General features: G+C 45.1%; 2 protein-coding genes across 9 annotated transcripts in view; one reads left to right on the top strand and one right to left on the bottom strand.

Annotated features, from left to right (window-relative positions):
- Positions 1–5,283: 5,283 nt before the first annotated feature.
- On the bottom strand, positions 5,284–17,950 carry CRNKL1 (crooked neck pre-mRNA splicing factor 1). The gene is made up of 14 exons (XM_071417586.1): positions 17,799–17,950; positions 17,452–17,604; positions 16,815–16,906; positions 16,556–16,714; positions 16,075–16,241; positions 15,059–15,237; positions 14,276–14,446; positions 12,818–13,009; positions 11,600–11,659; positions 10,728–10,808; positions 9,179–9,418; positions 7,927–8,028; positions 6,503–6,751; positions 5,284–5,536 (listed from the first exon to the last, which is right to left on the bottom strand). The coding sequence occupies exons 1-14, from the start codon at positions 17,844–17,846 to the stop codon at positions 5,369–5,371; spliced, it is 2,061 nt and encodes a 686-aa protein (XP_071273687.1). The 5' UTR covers positions 17,847–17,950; the 3' UTR covers positions 5,284–5,368.
- Positions 17,941–18,130, top strand: part of CFAP61 (cilia and flagella associated protein 61) — a 104,155-nt gene continuing 103,965 nt past the window's right edge. For all 8 annotated transcript variants that reach the window (XR_011676841.1, XR_011676830.1, XR_011684407.1 and 5 more), the window contains exon 1: positions 17,941–18,123. The gene's annotated coding sequence lies outside the window, so the exon portion shown is untranslated. The remainder of the gene's footprint in view (positions 18,124–18,130) is intronic.

The following is an 18,130-nucleotide window of genomic DNA, read 5'->3' as shown; positions in this document are numbered from 1 at the left end:
CTCTCTGTCACAGGAGCCTGCTGGGAATCAGGACTGAGTTTCTCCAGTGGCTTTCTAGGGATGGCTGTAAGATGGGCAGAAAAGCCCTCTGGGACTCCAGGAGCTTTGCTACAGCAGCCTCAGGAGCTTCAGCCTTCTTTTTTCCCTCAGTGTTCTCTTCTCAGCATGTAACGCATTAATTCATGGCAAAATTAAATCGGTTTCAGTTAAAAATCAATTTTTATGTCAAGGAGTTTTCAGGTTTCCAAGAGGTGTTTGGGAGAGCAGTGGCCAGCAGTGGTCAGCAGTGGCCAGCCCAGCAACATCTGCTCTAAGATGTTTCATCAATAGCACACACACAGGGCTGGAACACAGGTGTAAGGATTGAATCATTCAATAATTTCCATAAAGAACAAAGGCAACTCACACTGGAGCAATAATCAGGCCTTCAGTGAAAGCCCCCCTAAATAGTTCTGTAACTCAGGAACATTTTATTTTTTTCCCCTCTTTTTAATTTTGTAGTTGCCCTTGTTTTCTGCCATTTATTATTGGTTTTCACTTTGTGATTCCCTGAGCCTTCCACAGAAAGAATGCTTGATCACTTCTTCTAAAAACCACCGATAAGAAAATGAAATCCCTTTGGCATCACTGCACAGAGTAGTTGCATAACAAACTGAGTATATATAGAAATTGCTTTCCAAGTATTTACATAAGAGCTTGGAATAACACAGATGTAAAAAAAAAAAAAAAAAATCCAACTCAATTTACAAACCAGCCCTGCAGTGCTTTTGTGTCTGATAAAGTGGAGCGAGCGAATCAGCTTACCAGTGGTACACAGGGAATATTAGTCTGGTGCTATTTACATAACTGGGAAAGAAAGATTAAAATGGGGCAGACAAGTGTGTATAAAGGGTGATTTCCTTATCTTGGAGAAGATCCTCTGTCTGTCCAGAGGCTGGCATAGAAGCTGATGCTTTAAATACCCCAAGCTGTCCAAAATCTCCTCTGTTTTTTTTGTGCAAGTTGATGCCCGTTCTGAGATCAGAACTCCACAGACACCTCTGCAAACTCTTCTCAACAGTCTCAGTCACAACATCCAACGAGAAAACCCAGGTTTGTTCTACCACCCTCTCTAAAGACTGAGCAGCACAGTCATTTGTCTCCAAAATGTTCCCATAATTCAAGTTCTGGGACTTGGAGCATGCTGGGCACCAAGCACATCAGTCCAACCAAATGTAAAATCCTCTTATGAATAAAATGGCTCTTCCTGGGGACCTTTAGCTTTTGAGCTCAGCCTAAGGTTCCTGTGCATGCTCCCAAAGGAGAGAGCACTCACTGGGTGTTGGTTTTAACTAAGCTGAACCTTGGGCGTGTTATGTTGATGCCACCCTAACATCAACCCTCTAAAACTCAGCTTTCCTTCTTCTGACCTCTCCCTCTGCAGCATCTGGGTCCAAATAGCATAAAATGGAGTTTAGAACTTAATAGAATCTAATTTATTTCCTTCTGGACAGTAATGGAACAAACAGGCTTGTGGAGATCAGTTCAGCCTTCTATTACTGTCCATGCATTAAACATTAGATCTGCTATACTCCTCCTGGCAGGGATATGAAAAATGCACAGAACATTCCCAATTTGAATTCCATAGCTATCCATAATGCTCTCAAAGGTTTCTATTCTTTTCAGATGTCACCATGTCACTTTCCTGAGAAACCTCAGAAAACTCTCCCTCTTCCCTTCCTTACTGGCTGCCTCTCACTGGGTGCAAATTCCTCACAAAACAGACAGATTCCACCACTCCCAGCCTCCCCCAAATGGGAAGAATCAAAAATCATCCTGGGCAGAGCCAGCCTTAGCTGAGCCCTACATGGACATTCATGGAGAGAGCAGAGACATTTGCTACAGCCTCTGCATCCAGATCCCATGCCACAGCTGCTGCCCCAGGCCCTTACCCTCTCCATGAAAATCAGTATTTTCCAATGTCATCCAAATGGATACACCTAACTCCCAAAAGGCATTCTCTGAACCCACTTCACAGAATAATGCTGGGAACTGCAAAACTGCTACAGACCATTAATAGGGATGTTACATTTTCTGTATCCCAGCCAGGAGCAAAAAGAAATCCCTGATCTTCCCCTCTCTGGAACGTGACTTCTTGGGAATTCTCCCCCAACAGCCATGGCACCACTCCCACCCATGCTACCCTCAATTTGTCTCTTCAAATGTTACACGTTCAGCCAATTTACTCACATTCCCATGAAACAGCTCAGATTTTTCCCCATTTCTATTCAAGGGCCTGAGCCCCTCCTCTTTCCCTGGACATCCTTGTGTCCACCAGGGATTTGCCCACCCTTGTGCCTGTGGCACAGGTAGGAGGAAACAGCTCAAATTGCCCTCAAATTGCCACCAACAGAGTGACAGGAGCCCTCACCTCCCACCTGCACAGGGCTCAGCTCCCACTGAGGAAGGATATTCCGTCCTGGTGCTCGGATTTATCTCCCTCCTGAGCTCTTGTAGCAGCAGATAAACCATCCACTAATAGAACATAACTTCCAAGCACAGACAAGCATTTATCTTCTTTCAAGTGCAGCATTTTATTGACTGATGGTATCTACAGAAGTGGAACGAACACAAACACTTTAAATCCTTCACGAAGAAGGATATTTTTCATAAAAAAAAACCAGGTGAAAAGGCAGCTTCACAAAAGATACCGTGCAGAACAGAGTTAGGACATTAAAAATATGCTCCCTAAAAACCCAAGGGCAGCCTGCAGCCTGTGAAGTCACTGATTTCCAGACCCCAGCACAGCAGCAGCTGTTGCTCAGCTGGTGGGAGACAGGGACAGTTAAAGTTGTGCCACACAAGTTCCAGAGCATAAAATCTTAGTGATGGAGTCAGCCCTCTCTTAAACAAGCAACTCTATGTACAAATCTGGTTTGAAATAGCTGTCCCAGAATAAATGCATCCTAAATCCCAATGTCTTTCCATTGCCCACCCTGTGGACCAGGTAGCAGGCGAGCTGATCGCCTTTCCACTACACAGATCCACACTCTGTGTTCCCTCTTCTACATGAAAACCTGATTTTTGCAAAAATCTTGATTTTTGCAAGATCTAAAAGCGTTCTCCCAAAGCCCCTCAGGTATCAGGCTGCTGCAGGGGTTAAACCTTGGGGTGCCATTTCCCCAGTGGGGTGTTCCCCTTCTCCTCTCCCTGCCAGAAGCCTTTCCAGCAGGAATGTTTCTCTTCCACCCAGCCTGGTGATAAACCCAGGCAGGCCAGGCACGGGCCAGGAGGGCACTGCGGTTTCAAGAGTTAAATGTGGGAACAGCAGCTCTGCAGGAGCGAGGCAAATGGACAAAAATCAAATGGGCAGGAATATCTCAGCACCCATTAGAGCACAAACTCAGAGGGGATAGAGGATATTGGGAGTCAGGCAGCAGGGCACAAAGCACTGAGAGAAGCCCAGAATGGTTTGGGTGGGAAGGGACCTTAAAACTCTTCCAGTGCCACCCCTGATATGGACACTTTCCACTATCCCAGGGTGCTCCAAGCCCCCTTCAGCCTGGCCTTGGACAGTTCCAGGGATCCAGGGGCAGCCACAGCTGCTCTGGACATCCTGTGCCAGGGCCTCCCCACCTTCACAGTGAAGAATTCCTTCCTTCTTCAGTTCAGCAATGTGAGGGAAAGCTGTTGCTGTAGATCCCTGGAAAACTGAGCCCCCACTGTTGGGCTTGGAAGTGTGGAAAAGATTAATGCTGAAATTGTTCAAAGAACACTTCAGGTTCATGCTGGGTGTAACAGAGGCATGAGTTACATGGGCAAGTGCTCCTGGAGAGTTGTGACATCTCTAGCACAGAGTTTCTGGTCCACAGGCACCTCACACATTCCGAGGGAAACAGGGCAGGAATCTGTGTCCATTATCCCTCCTGAGGTAATGCTTCAACCCTGGAACCACTCAGAAGTCACATGGGCAGATAGGTTTTGTTTTACTTGTTATGGAACAAAAACCTCCTGTTTGCCCTTTTCAAGATGGGCTTGTAATGGGAGGGCAGAGGGAGAGAAATGGGGTGGGATCACGGCTGTGGAAGGAGAAAAATCCATTAAACCCCCAAGTGTCACTAGTGCTCCAAAGGGGGAATAGTTTTACTCCTGGAAGTGCTGCATTCACGGTGTCAGTCCAGATCACTCCTCACAGGAGTTTCAGGGTTTGAAAAGGCAAAAAAAATTCCAAATCCTGTTCTTACAAACAACCACCCCGTGACAATAAACCCAGCTTGAAAATCCAAAAGTCTGTTTTTTTAACTCTGTTTTTTTAACAATGGCTCTTCCCCTGCAAGACCCTGTGCCTTGCAGCCCTGCTGCTTTCTGGAGAGCTGCTAAAGCTCTCTGTGCTGACACACACAAGATGCTCACCTGAGCCCCTGCTGACAACCTCACTACTGGCCTTATCAGGAGAGATAATACCAGCAACTGACACAGTATGCAGCAAAGCTGGCAAAAAAAGAGGCAAGGTTCCACCTTCTAAAAAGGAAGGAATTCCTGGGAAATGCAGTGCTCAGAGAATGAAACAATACAAAAACAAAGAAACAAACAAACCTCTCACCACACACACAAAAACCACCCAAAAAAAACCTCACCAAAATATACACAAGAAAACAATCTTAGCACTGCTGAAAAATCCGTAACAAATTCAATTAAATGAAATTAAAAAGCAGAGATAGGGAGTAGGACAGAGGGAAACATCAAAATCAAGTGTGAAAAGCAACGGGGCTCAGAGCAGGTATTGAAAGAGGCAAAACAGAAATGGGATTTACAATGTAATGGGGGTGTGGGTCAGCAGAAACACTCAGAGATGAGAGGGCAGGGGAGGGGAAGCACGTGTTATTAGAGGTGCAGGTGGGGCAGAAAAAAGCTGCTCTGGCCACAGCTGGACAGGTCAGATCTGGACAGGACAGTGATGCCCAGCCCAGAGCAGTGACACAGCTCTGCTGGGGTCTGCCAGCACATGGAAGTGCTCAAACACAGACTGAATTTAACGGAATTACTGGAGAATTCATCAGGGATGATGGCTGGAGACCTCTCTCACTCAAGGTCTGCTGCCCTGGCACAGTGCTGGGAGAGGCTGTGGGAGCCTTGGACAGGTCCTTGTGCTGAAAGTGAAGTCACTGCCTGGTTCTCCCAGTTCTCCTGTCACTGGTGCCAGCTGCAGAGCCCTTTAACTGATGGGCACCTGCAGGATTGTTAAAGGGAATCCACCTCAAGATGGTGCTTGTCTTCCACACAAAACCCATCTCAAGTCAGTAATACTAAAACTCTCCAAATACATTTATTTATCACCGATGAAAATACTGTACAATGGCCCAAGAAAGGGGTGGGGAAAAGCAAGGCATTAAGTCTGGCTCTCATCAATGTCCTTGTCAGGATCCATGGCTGCAGCTTCGCTCTCCTGCTGCTGTTTCTTCCAGAGCTTTGCCATAGCCAGGAGTTTGAGGTTGGGCTGATTGGCAGTGTCTTCTGGGAAAATGTAATCATAGTACTCCTCCCATCCAGCATCAGACTAGAGAGAAAAATACCACAAAGTGAGTTTAATTTGCATGTTAACACTGGCTATTAGGAGGTGCTTCTAACAAGAAAGAGAAATTAGAGTGTCACTATAGGACACGAAAAAACCTGTTCTCAAGGTGACAAAAGGGAAGTTTAATTTCTGACTCCAACATTTATAGATTTCCAAAAGTGACAGTGGATTGCAGGGTGAAAGTGCCACCTCTCCAATGACACTGGACAAACCAACAGTCCATCGAATTTCTCCTCTTCTATAAAAGAATGCAAAATGAGAGGAATAGGGGATTTGTCTTTACAAACAAGCTGTGGGTCTGCTGGTAGATAAAACTAGCACTGGGAGAGAAAAGAAACAATGGGAAGGATTCCACTGACTGATGAATGGAAAAAGATATTTGATTTTACAAATAAACTTTAGGTTTGCTGATAAACGAAGTAAGACACTGAAAGATGAAAGAAACAATGGCGAAGAAAAACCCCTAAATTCTGTAAGAATTAAAAATTAAAAGGGAGGGTTGTACATTAGAGGGAAATCTTTGGGATCAGGCATTGCAGGAAGTCTGTACCTCTCAAGTGCCTCAGCCAATGGGGAAAGAGAGAAGGGAAATGTGGCCAGGAAATTGGGATAAAAAGGAGGCTGTGTCCTCCAGAAATTGGAGAGATCCCAGGGGAATGCCCCATGGCCTCTCTCTTTATTTGAATAAAGCCAGAAAGGACTCCTCTGTCTCCTTTTTGGACATAAACCTCTGATGTTTGTGGATTAATTTTCCTAACAAAAACAATAAGTTCTTTACAGAAAGTGCGTGAGAAAGTTTGTTACAACAATGTAAACATCAGAAGGCTTAGAAAATCCTAAAAAGTCAGGGTGATATTAGAGAAATAACAGAAAATTAAAGCCCATGTTTGCACAAGTGCACAAAGCCACTGAGGGCTCGCAGCCCCTACTGCCATCATTTTTCCTTACCCCATCTTCGGCCTGCAGCTTCCTCCTCTTCTTTATTTTCTCAGGCATCAGTTTATCTATCCTCTCCCTGGTGGCATCAGTGCCAAACTCCTCCTCGAAGCCCCTCCAGGACTCGAGCAGCATGACCCTCTCCTCCTTCTCCTCGCAGCTGCGCATGGCCTTGTTGGCCTCCTCGTAGACCTGCCGGCAGCGCTGCAGCCGCTCGCCCTGCCCCGCCGACAGCTCAAACTGCGCCAGGCTGATCCACACCTGCGGCACAGCACACGCAAACACAGCTCCAGCCTCTGCTCTGCGCCACCACGCGCAGGGCACAGGCCAAACACAACAAAGCAGCAATAAAAAAATTGAAAAGAAAAGCAAAGATCAATGCCAGCAGGTGCCCAGAAAATAATTTTTTTCACGCAAGATTCGCCCCGCTTCAGCAGGACTCGGTGACGGTGTTCACAGGGGTCCAAGGATGAGGGAAGAGATGAGGATCTGGTCCCATGTTTCAGAAGGCTTGATTTACTACTTTATAATATATATTATATTAGAACTATACTAAAGGAATAGAAGAAAGGATTTCATCAGAAGGCCAGCTAAGAATAGAAAAAGAAGGAATGATAACAAAGGTTTGTGTCTCGGACAGAAAGTCCAAGCCAGCTGACTGTGATTGGCCATTAATTAGAAACAACCAACATGGGCCAATCAAAGATCCACATGTTGCATTCCACAGCAGCAGATAACCATTGTTTACATTTTGTTCCTGAGGCCTCTCATCTTCTCAGGATTTTTCATAAAAGATGCCTGTGACAGGACACAGCATCCATGTAAGGCATGTGTGTGGATGCCATGAGACAGAGAGAGAGAAACAGCAAGAGTTTCTCACAGGGGCTTGTGAGAACTTTTAGGGAGTTGTAAGGATGCGATAACTTGTTAAGTATGAACAATCTGCAGGTAGTGTTTTCCTACTTTGTCTTTCTGTTCTCCTCAAGGATGGTGTATGAGGAAGGTGTTTTTGTTAGTTTGCCAATCAAACAATCTGAATCTATCTTATCACTCTATAAAACCATGTGGTTCTCTTTAATAAAGCCTTCTCTTTCTCTCTCTACAATACTGCCTCTCACCTGCTCCTGTGTCATTCTCAGCACAAGAGTGACACATGTGGATCGATTTCTTGTGGCTGTTTCTCACAGATGAGAAATCTGTGTGAATTTTGTCAATGACAGCACCAAGCAACACTGGAAAATCACAGTTTTCCTTGTAAGGTTTTAGCAACCAAAGCTGCTCAGCGAAGAGGGCTGCTTGGAAAAGCTTCTTTCGCCTGAGATAGGCCTGTTGTTGTATGGAATTCAGGAATTTCCCTCCCCCCTTTAGAGCCTGAATCTGGGCTGATGTGAGCCCAGGCAGCTCAGGCTTTCCCTGTCCTGGGTGCCCACACATACCTTGACGTGCTGCGTGCGCTGCAGCAACCGCCGGTAAAGGTTCCTGGTCTTCTCATACTCCTCTTGCTCAATCTCAAAGTCAATGTAGGATTTCCAAAGCACCTGCAACAGAGAAGCCTCTTATCATGTCCATTCTTTAGCACACTGGCAGGGGAAAAGAACAGATAAAGGTAAAATTTCCCTGAGAAAATGTCACCATCGTATTTTCTGAAAAATCCCCTCACCAGGATTTCTTCTCCTGGGAAGCTGAGAAGCCTCAGGGAAAAAAATGAAAACAATAATTATCTCATTGCTTCTGCTGTGTTTTGCTGCTTTGGAATGTGGTTTGGACATTGTTTACCAACTGGTCATTATTTCATGGGTTTCATGGGAATTGTTTTAACTTAATGACCAACGATGTCCAGGCTGTGTCAGACTCTGGAGAGAGAGTCACGAGATTCATTATTATCTTTTAACCTTCTCTAAATATCCTTTCTCTATTCTTTAGTATAATTTAGTATAGCATTTTATAATATAATATAATAATAAATGATCCTTCTAAGAACATGGAGTCAGATTCAATCATTCCTTCCCAATGATGGGGAACTCTGAAAATACCACAAGAAAAGGTTAGGGATCAGATGGTTTGGCAGCACAGGCTGGGATTAGGGCTGAGCAGCACCAAACCTGGTGCCCTTTAACCACTCACTTTCACTTCATGTTTCATCTGGTGGATTATTGACATTGAGAGGAATAGGGGATTTGTCTTTACAAACAAGCTGTGGGTCTGCTGGTAGGTAAAATTAGCATTGGGAGATGAAAGAAACAATGGGAAGGATTCCACTGATTGATGGATGGAAAAAGATATTTGCTTTTATAAATAAACTTTAGGTTTGCTGATAAACGAAATTAGACATTGAAAGATGAAAGAAACAATGGGGAAGAAAACCCCCTAAATTCCATAAGAATTAAAAATTAAAAGGGAGGGTTATACATTAGAGGGAAATCTTTGGGATCAGGCGTATCGGGAAGCCTGAACCTCTCAATGTGGAAAGAGAGAAGAGAAATGTGGCCAGGAAATTGGGATAAAAAGGGAGGCTGTGTCCTCCAAAAATTGGAGAAATCCCTGGGGAATGCCCCATCTTTATTCAAATGAAGTAAAAGGACTCCTCTGTCTCCTTTTTTGGACATAAACCTCTGGTGTTTGTGGTAACAACACGCTCATCAGCCACACTGTGCAATAAATACCTTAACTGAGTCCCCCCCTGCTCACCTCGGGCATGTCCAGCCTGGGCTGGCCAATAGCCAGCTCATAGATGGCCCTGGCACGGTCAATGTCCCCAAGGATGGTCTCCAGCTCAGCAAACTTAATCCAGGACGTGCAGTTTTCCGGTGCAAACTCCAGGAATTTTTCATACAATTTTCGGCAACGGTCAAATTCACGCAGCTGTAACTCCAGCTCAATGTAGCCCTTAAACAGTTTGTTTTTTGGGCATTTTCCTATGGATGTCCCCTGTTGTGCATAAAAAAAAAAACAACCAAAAGAGAAAACTCTCAGTGATATTGCAGGAAAATAAAACCCCCACTTGATTTTTTAAGTGTTTGAACTACAACTTGTTTTTCTGCACAGTACCAGCCTGTACCAGCCTGCCAGGTAAGCAGTTCCCAAGCATCTCATAAAACAAGTGACACCAAACAAACTGTGGCCCCACACTGCTCCTCCTGGCACAGAGAATGGCTGGAGAGGTGGAGAATAATGTCTTTACAAAGTACCTTCTTTCTGATGCACCTCAGTCTCTGAAGAAAACTGTCTATCCTGAGCCAAGCTGGGAGAGGCAATTCTGGATTCCCAGTCTGGGAAACTCTTAAAACAAGAGTTAAGAATGGGCTATACCTGAGACAGGCTATAGTGAACTTGGCCTTGGAGTCACTTCTATAGAGAATGTGGTTTCTGCTCCCTCAAGCCAGTGTGAGGTAATTTGAGAGGAATTCCCTCACCACAATTCTGCACAATGTTCCTACATGTTTAGTACCTTGGAATTTATGAAAAATGGAGGAAACCATCACTTGGGATTATCAGTTTGGTCACTGTTATGGGCCTCCAACTCTGCAGATGTCACTAGTATTTCAGAATGTGCTCAGTTCTTCTCCGTGTCCCTCCATCACTGTTTGGGTGGAAACTCCATCAGTTTGCTCTTGAAAGTCAAACCACCCCAACTGCTACCAGCACTGGCTTTCTCTCAAAATGCCTGATGCTATCCCTGAGCTTACTAAGAATATCTGAACTGAACTGAAAGGAAGTTTTTCATTTCAAAAGATGCCATTTCTTGCTGCCCCATCACACCCTGCTGTCCCCTCGTGCTGACATTCAGAGTGAACCTGCTCAGCAGCTCCTGAGCCTGCCTGAAATCCCTGTGATTGCTTCTGTCAGCAGCTCGGACTGGCACACAGGACTGGCAGGTCCTAATTTCCTAGAGGCAAACCTCCCATTCATCTACAACGCTTTTTAAAACACTATTGTTAGAGCAAGTATCACTGCAAGCCATCAGCAGCAGCTAAGAACTTGTAAGAGCACTGAGCTGATGTGGGTGCTCTGCATTCAGAGCAGCACTTTGTCGTTTCTGCCCGGGGCTAATTCATCAGAACAAGCTACATTTCTTTTTAAATCATACATGACAGTAAATGCTGGCCCCTGCAGACTTCTTGGATGCTTTATTTTAAGTGGATTAAATCAGCAACTTAAAAAGGACAATTTAAGATCTTTTAATGCCGTTCCTGTGTTACTATTAGTGAAGTCAATTATGGCTCTGACAAAAGCTTACCAAAGCCCTTCTGGCAAGGGGGAGGTTCTTCTGTCGAATTTCAAACTGTGCATACAGCAGCCACATTTTAGCAAATGTAAACTGGAAGAAAAAGAACAAAGTGCTATTTAGGCTGGAAAGTCAGTATGTAATACTGTACATGTTGCTTAAAAAAATAAGCATTCTTTCTATACAAGACATGACTGTTACTGCAGGTAACTCATTTGAGGTAATCTCATTTGATCTCAGTGTTTTCCTGCTGAAAGGTTTAGGGTTCATTATCTACTCCTAGGACAGGACAATATATTGGAGTGAAAGCAAAAAATGGCCAGGACAGATGTCTTTCAAACCACAGAAAATAATTTTTAAACCAATCATCAAAGGGCAAGACATAAGCTATTGCAAAATCAATTATTAGCCAATCAGCTCTTAATAACTAGAGATTAATCTGACACTCAGATGACACAATAAATAACAAACTAGAAAAAGAACATGAACATGGATTTTCTGACATTCCAAGTCAATGCAGTTGTAAAGGTTTGGCCACAGGGATATTTTAGAGTTCACAAGCAAAAAAATCCCCACAAAGCCCCAATCAATCGGCCTTGAAGACCGATTATAATGGGGAAGACAGACCTGAAAGCTGTTTTGTCAAACGCAGGTGCCTCAGGGGTGATGACCATGGAGGCCCCACTGGAAAACCATTTTGGAAGGTGGATGTTTTGAGAAACTGGAAGGGATAATTGAAGTTTTAAGCAAAGTCTTCATGAATCCACAATCCAGCCGTTTGGAGCTGCTTACATTCCTGAATATAAGGCGGGGAAGAGAACTAAAGGATCTTAGCTAGGGCATTTTACCCCAAAACTCAAGCCAGACTGATGGAGGAACCATACCTTCTTGTGAGGCAGGAGCTCAAGGCATGCCTGGTACACCTGTCTGGTTCTCTCTGCATCCTGTAAGAACAGGCAGCATGTGAAACACTTTGTTAATGCTGAGATCATGCTGAATTTGAATCTTGCAGTGACTGCAAAACTGCAGAACAGTATCTCAGTCAAGCTGGTTAGAATCAGCAATGCTTATCTACTTAGTTTGCACAATTCAAAGGTGGTAGCTTCTGAATCAACAAGACTCACCTTTTCAAAACAAGGTTCACCAAGTGCTAGGAAGCTAGTAATAAAACAAGGAGTGTCCCAGTTGTGGGAGGAAAAATATGTCTTTTCCTTTAACAGACACTGAACAGTGTTTCATACTCAGAGCAGCTCTAATGTTCCAATAAATAATTGTACAGCCTCTAAGGTCACAATAGCAACAATGTGGCTGCCTCACAAACAGCTTTTGTTAACTATAAAACTATTTCACAAGTTCAGGTAACAGTCTGCCATGGGCAGTTCAGCCAGGGCCACCAGAAATCCCCACTCCTGCTTTTGTTATCAGGGTGTTTCTGAATGAATTGGGGTAAAACAAGTTTGTTTTTCCCCCTCTGTGATAGATGAGTAATGCAATGACTGACTCTCACGATTAATGGACAAATATCATTTATATAGGTTAAGAAAAGTTTATAGGTTATAGGTTAAGAAAAGTTTATAGGTTATAGTTATGTTGTACCCCCTCCTGTGGTTATCAAGGGACAACTGGAGTTGGAACATCTGGGAGGGCTGGCTTGTCACTATGGTGACATCTGACCTCCAATCAGGATTTGAGGAAGAGATCTCCACCCCTGGACAGCGAAGAAGGGGTTGATGGACAGAACTTTGGGAGGGGTTAAAGGCTTAAAAAGGAAAAACTTCCATTGTGTGGGTGAGCACATGGCAGGGAAAATCTTTAGCTCCCAGCGCTGTAACCTTTCTTCTTTATTCAGTCTTCTGTTGTATTTTTGATAAGGTTTAATGAACCTTCCTAAACAATGAAAAGCGAGTAGCTATTTCTCACACCTCCCTTATGGCAGGAGAGAAAACTGGAAGAGGGAAAATCCTCTGTATTTAAACAGTAAATCCTGTACCATGCTACACAAAACTAGTAACACTGACAATACTTAGCTCTTGATTTACCTATTAAAACACCAGCAGCTATTTCCTATAAGGAAAGGGAAACCCCAAATTGTCACTACTTGCCTTTGCCTCCAGCTCCTCATAGAGTGCATAGTTAATCCAGAGGTAGATGTACCTCTTCCAGTGGCGTTTCTCCTGGATGGGGGGCACGTTGGCAATGGCTCTCTCGTACACCTCGCGCACGGTCTCGGCGTCCGTGTCGCTCTCCACCAGCCGCAGGTAATCGAACCACGCGTCGTAGTTGTGGGGGTTTGCCTTCCAGAGACAGGGGACAGGGGCAACAGCAAACAAACTGCAGTCACTACAACAAACAGAGCCTCATCCTTTGCTTAGATAAGTAAATTCCCCTTTAAATTTCCCCTTTAAAACGGATTACTGGAATGTTAACGAAAACTGTCAGTCTTGGGGATGCTGATGGTGGAGCTTTTGGGTTATAAGTGACTTTGCTTTAAATTTTATGATACCCTCAGCATTGTCTCAATGAAGGCAATCCAAGTGTGAGAAGAGATGAGGAGTGATGAAATACTTTTGGGCTATAAGTGACCTTGCTTTAAATTTTGTTTTTATTTTGCCCTCAGCATTGTCCCAATGAAGGCAATCCAAGTAAAGTGTGAGAAGGGAGGAGGAGTAATGAAATGTGCAATGTGGACTGAACAGCAGGCAGGTGTGTTAAAAATAGGTTAGAAACTCTTGTAAAATAGTTGATAATTGTTGAGCATGTACTGTTAGTTTGGTTATTGTAAAAGGGGTTAAAAGGGTAGTTATAAGAATTATGATACTCAACATACTGTATTACACCTAAGTAAAGTGCACCTCTCCCCAGGCAAAACGAGCCAGCCTGGACAGAACTGTAATGGGCCAATCAAGTGCCTAAAACCTTCATGCAAATGAAGGATCCAAAAAGAAACCAATCCACAGGGACAAAAAACAGGATAAAAAGGGCCATCTGACCCAGGCAAGCAGTGCTGCTCCACCTGGAACCTCAGGGACATGGCTGCTGAAGCAGCCCCAGCGCCGGCGCCACAGCATCCTCGATGGGAATGCTCCTGCTCTGCCTGCAAGCCCCCTTGCTTTAGGCCTTTCTTTTTATTATAATAAATGCTGAAATCACTTCAGTACTAGGAGTCTGTTCCCGTTTTTAACAGGTGTGGCACAGGTGTTTTCTCATAAAAAGGTATTTATGCACTGATGAGGTGTCCTGAAATGGATATTCCCTAACTTAAGTAGCAACTACAAGCTAAACTGCATTATCCTTAAGGGTACCAAGCCTTGAGTTCAATCCAAAACCCTCACCTGCACAATCTAGATTAGAAAGCAGAAACAAAAAAAGCAGTGAATGCAGATACCATTCTCTTCCCCACGGATGGAATTCTGGCTCTAAAATGAACATTCCCTTGGTGTTTTTTGGACCGATTTTCAAGGGTAACTTGAAACTCATCAGCCTTGATATCACAAAATACTTGTGTCCCTTAAGCACCAGCTGGATGTACAGTGAACCTGGAGGGTACCTGTCCCACATACCTTCACCTCCTCCTCATACTGGAATCTCCTCTTGCTGACAATGATGTCCTCGATTCCTCTCCTGTCTCCAAACTTCTTCTCAAAGATGGTGTAATTCTTGAAGAGATTCTGGGCATCCTGCTTTGGAATTCTATCCAAGGCATACTTGTAGATGACTCTCACTCTTTCAAACTGAAAATATTAAATATAATTAGAAAAATATTTACAAAGCAATTTCTGTCCTCCCTGACAGTTTTTCAACAAACTTTTGGGAACATTTAATAGAATATAGAACTGTGGGTCATCCTAAGGTAAGCAATTGTTTTAGAACAGGACTAACACAGATCTCTCTGCTGAGTAAACTCTGAGGGGGAAAAAATAAACCTGAAAATGCCAGCCCCCATCATCTCTTATTCATTTCCAGGTTTAGAATATTTAAACCAATTTAAGAGGTTGTGGTTTGGGGTTCACAGAACGTCTTTAATTTCATAACAGCCTGGGAACCTTAGAGACTGTGAAAAACATCTCGACCAATCCAGTTTTCTATCATGCAGACCCAAAACCTCTCAGAACTTCTCCAGTCTGAGGATACAGGTTTGAGCAAATGCTCTTGGGCTTGGCAGATCCCCCTTAGAGTACATTTTACTGATGTCACCAAAGGCAACTAGAGGTGAGCAAAAAACTGTCCCCCTAACTCAGACTGCAGTCACAAGGTGCTGCTGGGAACTGCAAGTATTGCAGTGAAGGTTAAATGCCTTTGATACTCAAGGAGAAACACCGGCACGACTCAGATGAAGACCTTACCTCTTTCTGGTTCTCCTCAAACTTGGCAAAGGCCACGTACAAGTGCTCATCCATGTGCTCCTCCCCAAAGAACTCCACTGCCCTCTCGTACACCTTCCTGGCGTGGGCAAAGTAGCTGTGCTTCTCCTCGAAGCGCGCGTACTTGATCCAGTTCTTCACCTCGGGGTGAACCAGGACAAGTACAGCTCTTGTTAAGGAAACAGCTCTCTGCCTGAGTGGCACATCCCATGCTGGGCTCTTCCCAGGGACATCTCCCAGCATGGCACACACATGGGAAGAAGCTGGGAAGAAGACACTGATAGGTATAAGCATGCAAAAGGTTTTGTGCCTTACTTAAAAAGGGATAAGGGTCAGTGCGACCGTGTTCACAAGGGTCTCAGGTTGAGGGAAGAGATGAGGGTCTGATTCCATGTTTCAGAAGGCTTGATTTATTATTTTATGGTATATACTACATTAAAACTATACTAAAAGAATAGAAGAAAAGGTTTCATCAGAAGGCTAGCTAAGAATAGAATAGCAAAGAATGAATAACAAAGGTTCTGTCTCGGACTCTCTGTCCGAGCCAGCTGGGCTGTGATTTGCCATTAATTAGGAACATCTAACATGGGCCAATCACAGATCCACCTGTTGCATTCTACAGCAACAAATAATCAATGTTTACATTTTGTTCCTGAGGCTTCTCAGGAGGAAAAATCCTAAGGAAAGGATTTTTCATAAAAGATGTCTGCGACAGGTCAGGGAAAATCTGAGGAGAAACCCAAAACAAAGGATGGCTACAAAAGCTGGGTGCATGAGCAGTGCAGTTGAACAGACTCTGTTATGGCAGGACCCACAGCCACTGCACTGCATCTGGAGGCTTTCCCTAAAAATGCTTTTAACACCTCCTGCTGGCTCATTCTCAGCACACCACAGGGAAAAGGAGTACAGCAAGGTTGCTGGACACAGAATACTTGGAAAGGAAATAAAGAATGGAGATCTTAACCCAGTCAGGAGTCACAAGGCTCTGGAAAGGATATATCTCTCATAAATGCTTCGTGCTCTGTCCACCTCCTTGTATCTGAGCTCAAAGTTGATGTAGGAATGCCAGGCTTGCTCCTCTGGCTGCCACTCCATCCACCGTTCAAAGACCTGGCGTGAGCCAGCGACGTTCCCCAGCATCTCCTCCATGTACGTGTACTTGTACCTGGGCAGAGCAGATGGAGTTTCTGCAATCACATGGTGAGCACCTCCCTTCAGGGATTTCTGGAGTGCATCCCTGAGCTCCCCTCACCCCAGAAACGCCTGTAAGCACAGCAGTGACTGGCAGCACCCAGGCACACCAACATCCTTCTCTCCCAAGGTTCTTGACACTTACAAAGTACAAAACCTTTCTAAAAGCTTCAACCTTCCTCCATTTTTTTCCAGACTAGCCTAAAGACTTGGAGAAGCAGGATAATCTGCATAACCCCAGGGGTTTTTTTGGGGCTAGAAGGGGATCTCAGTGCTCAGCCACAGTACCAGAACTGGTTCACCCTGGGCAGGGTGGTGATGGCCCGGTCCCAGATGTTCCTGGCGTGGTTGACCTGGCGGTTCTTCATCTCCATCTCGGCATATTTGAGCCAGAGGGTGACGTTCCTGTAGTCCACATCCAGGGCACGCTCGTAAATGGAACGGGCTCTGGAAAACACAAGCACAGGGCAGGTAAAATGTGCCTCCCAGGCTTTGGTGTGGGTCTAAAAAGGTTTGTAAGAGATGCCTGCAGGTGCAGCATCGTTACCTCTGGATTTCCTTCAGGCTTTCCTCCCATTGTGCGTACTTTATCCAGTTACTGATAACAGTCCTGTTCTTTCTGATGTTATCTTCAAAAGTCTGAGGAGAAAGTTACATCTATAAGTCAGAAATCCTTCTGCAGACCCCATTCACATAAAAAATGGCTTATGGGGTATTATAACATATATAAAATGCTTCCTTTGCTTAGGCATTTTCAAAGCAAAAAGCCAAGTAAAACTGTGGATGAATCTGCACAAGCAAAGCAATTATTTCAAAATAAGATCTATAACTCAGCATTACTGTAGTGTTATTTACTTTGTTTGTTCATGTTTTTATAGTGGCTGGCCAGATACTGCTAGTAATGAAGAAAACAACTATTAATTGTGTAAGTAATTACCCTTTCAGTGTTCTCAACATAGGTACGGGGGAGATGTAGCTTGCTACCAGATTTTGTTGAGGAACACATCTGTAAATTGCAGGCTCTGCTAAAGAGTAGCATGAACGAGGGGTTTTAAAGAATTGGTGTCTACCTGGAAAGTCCACAAGGAATAGGAACTACATCTTGTTTAAGTTAAAAACAATGGAACTGTAGTGCTTTATGTGAGTGTCGAGATTAAACCAGTTTGTTTGTTTTTCTACCGTACCTTCCTCTTCCGGAGTTTATAGTCATTTAGCTCTTCAACATCTGTGATCTTCTGCTGCGGAGGCGGTGGGAGAAGCTCGAGTTCCCTCTCCTTTGCCTCTCTCAGAAGCTGCTCCGCTGTGATCTGAACTTCGGCGGGTGCTTTGTTTTTCACCTGCAAGGCAAATACAAGCGGGGCTCGGCTCACGTTTCCCAACGCAGCACCGAGACCATCAACTTCTTCCGGCGCCTCGCTACGCGCGGTGCCCGCCGCGAACGGGGCCGGAGCCCGCCGGAACGCGAAGGCCCGGTGCGAGTGGGGATTGAGGGGGATCGAGGGGTCCCGGGGAGGGGGTCCCCGCCGCCCACCTTGGCCACTTTGGGGATGCGCTGCTTCCCAGCCGCCGTGGACGCCATCTTGCCGTCGCTGTGCGCGCAGGCCCCGCCCCGGCGCCCCTGACCTCACGCAGCACCGCCCATGCGTCGTTGCCGCGGTAACGGCGACGCGTCCCCGGGCGGCGGCAGCGGCGGCAGCAGCGGCAGCAGCGGCGGCGGCGGCGGGACTGTGCGTTCCGTCCGTAGGGCCGCCTGTTTGGCCTGTCTCGTCCGTGGGCTCGTCTGTTCCATCTGTCCCTGTCTTTCCTGTCCTTGGGACGCTCTGTGGCCGCTTCGCTCCGCGCCGGGCACAGGGCAGGTGAGTT

The sequence above is a fragment of the Agelaius tricolor genome, unplaced genomic scaffold, assembly GCF_023055355.1.
Source record: "Agelaius tricolor isolate 1412-34295 unplaced genomic scaffold, bAgeTri1.0.p SCAF_1, whole genome shotgun sequence".
Taxonomy (NCBI): domain Eukaryota; kingdom Metazoa; phylum Chordata; class Aves; order Passeriformes; family Icteridae; genus Agelaius; species Agelaius tricolor.
Note: the sequence above shows the minus strand (reverse complement) of the source record. Positions and strands in the feature narration are given on the sequence as shown.

Coding starts and splice junctions, on each gene's coding strand:
- CRNKL1 (XM_071417586.1), bottom strand. CDS start 17,846: ATGGCGTCCACGGCGGCTGGGAAGCAGCGCATCCCCAAAGTGGCCAAG. Junction 13,010..14,275: donor AGTATGAGGAGGAGGTGAAG/GTATGTGGGACA, acceptor TGTCTCTGGAAG/GCAAACCCCCACAACTACGA. Junction 8,029..9,178: donor CCAGGCTGGACATGCCCGAG/GTGAGCAGGGGG, acceptor TCTCTGTTGCAG/GTGCTTTGGAAATCCTACAT.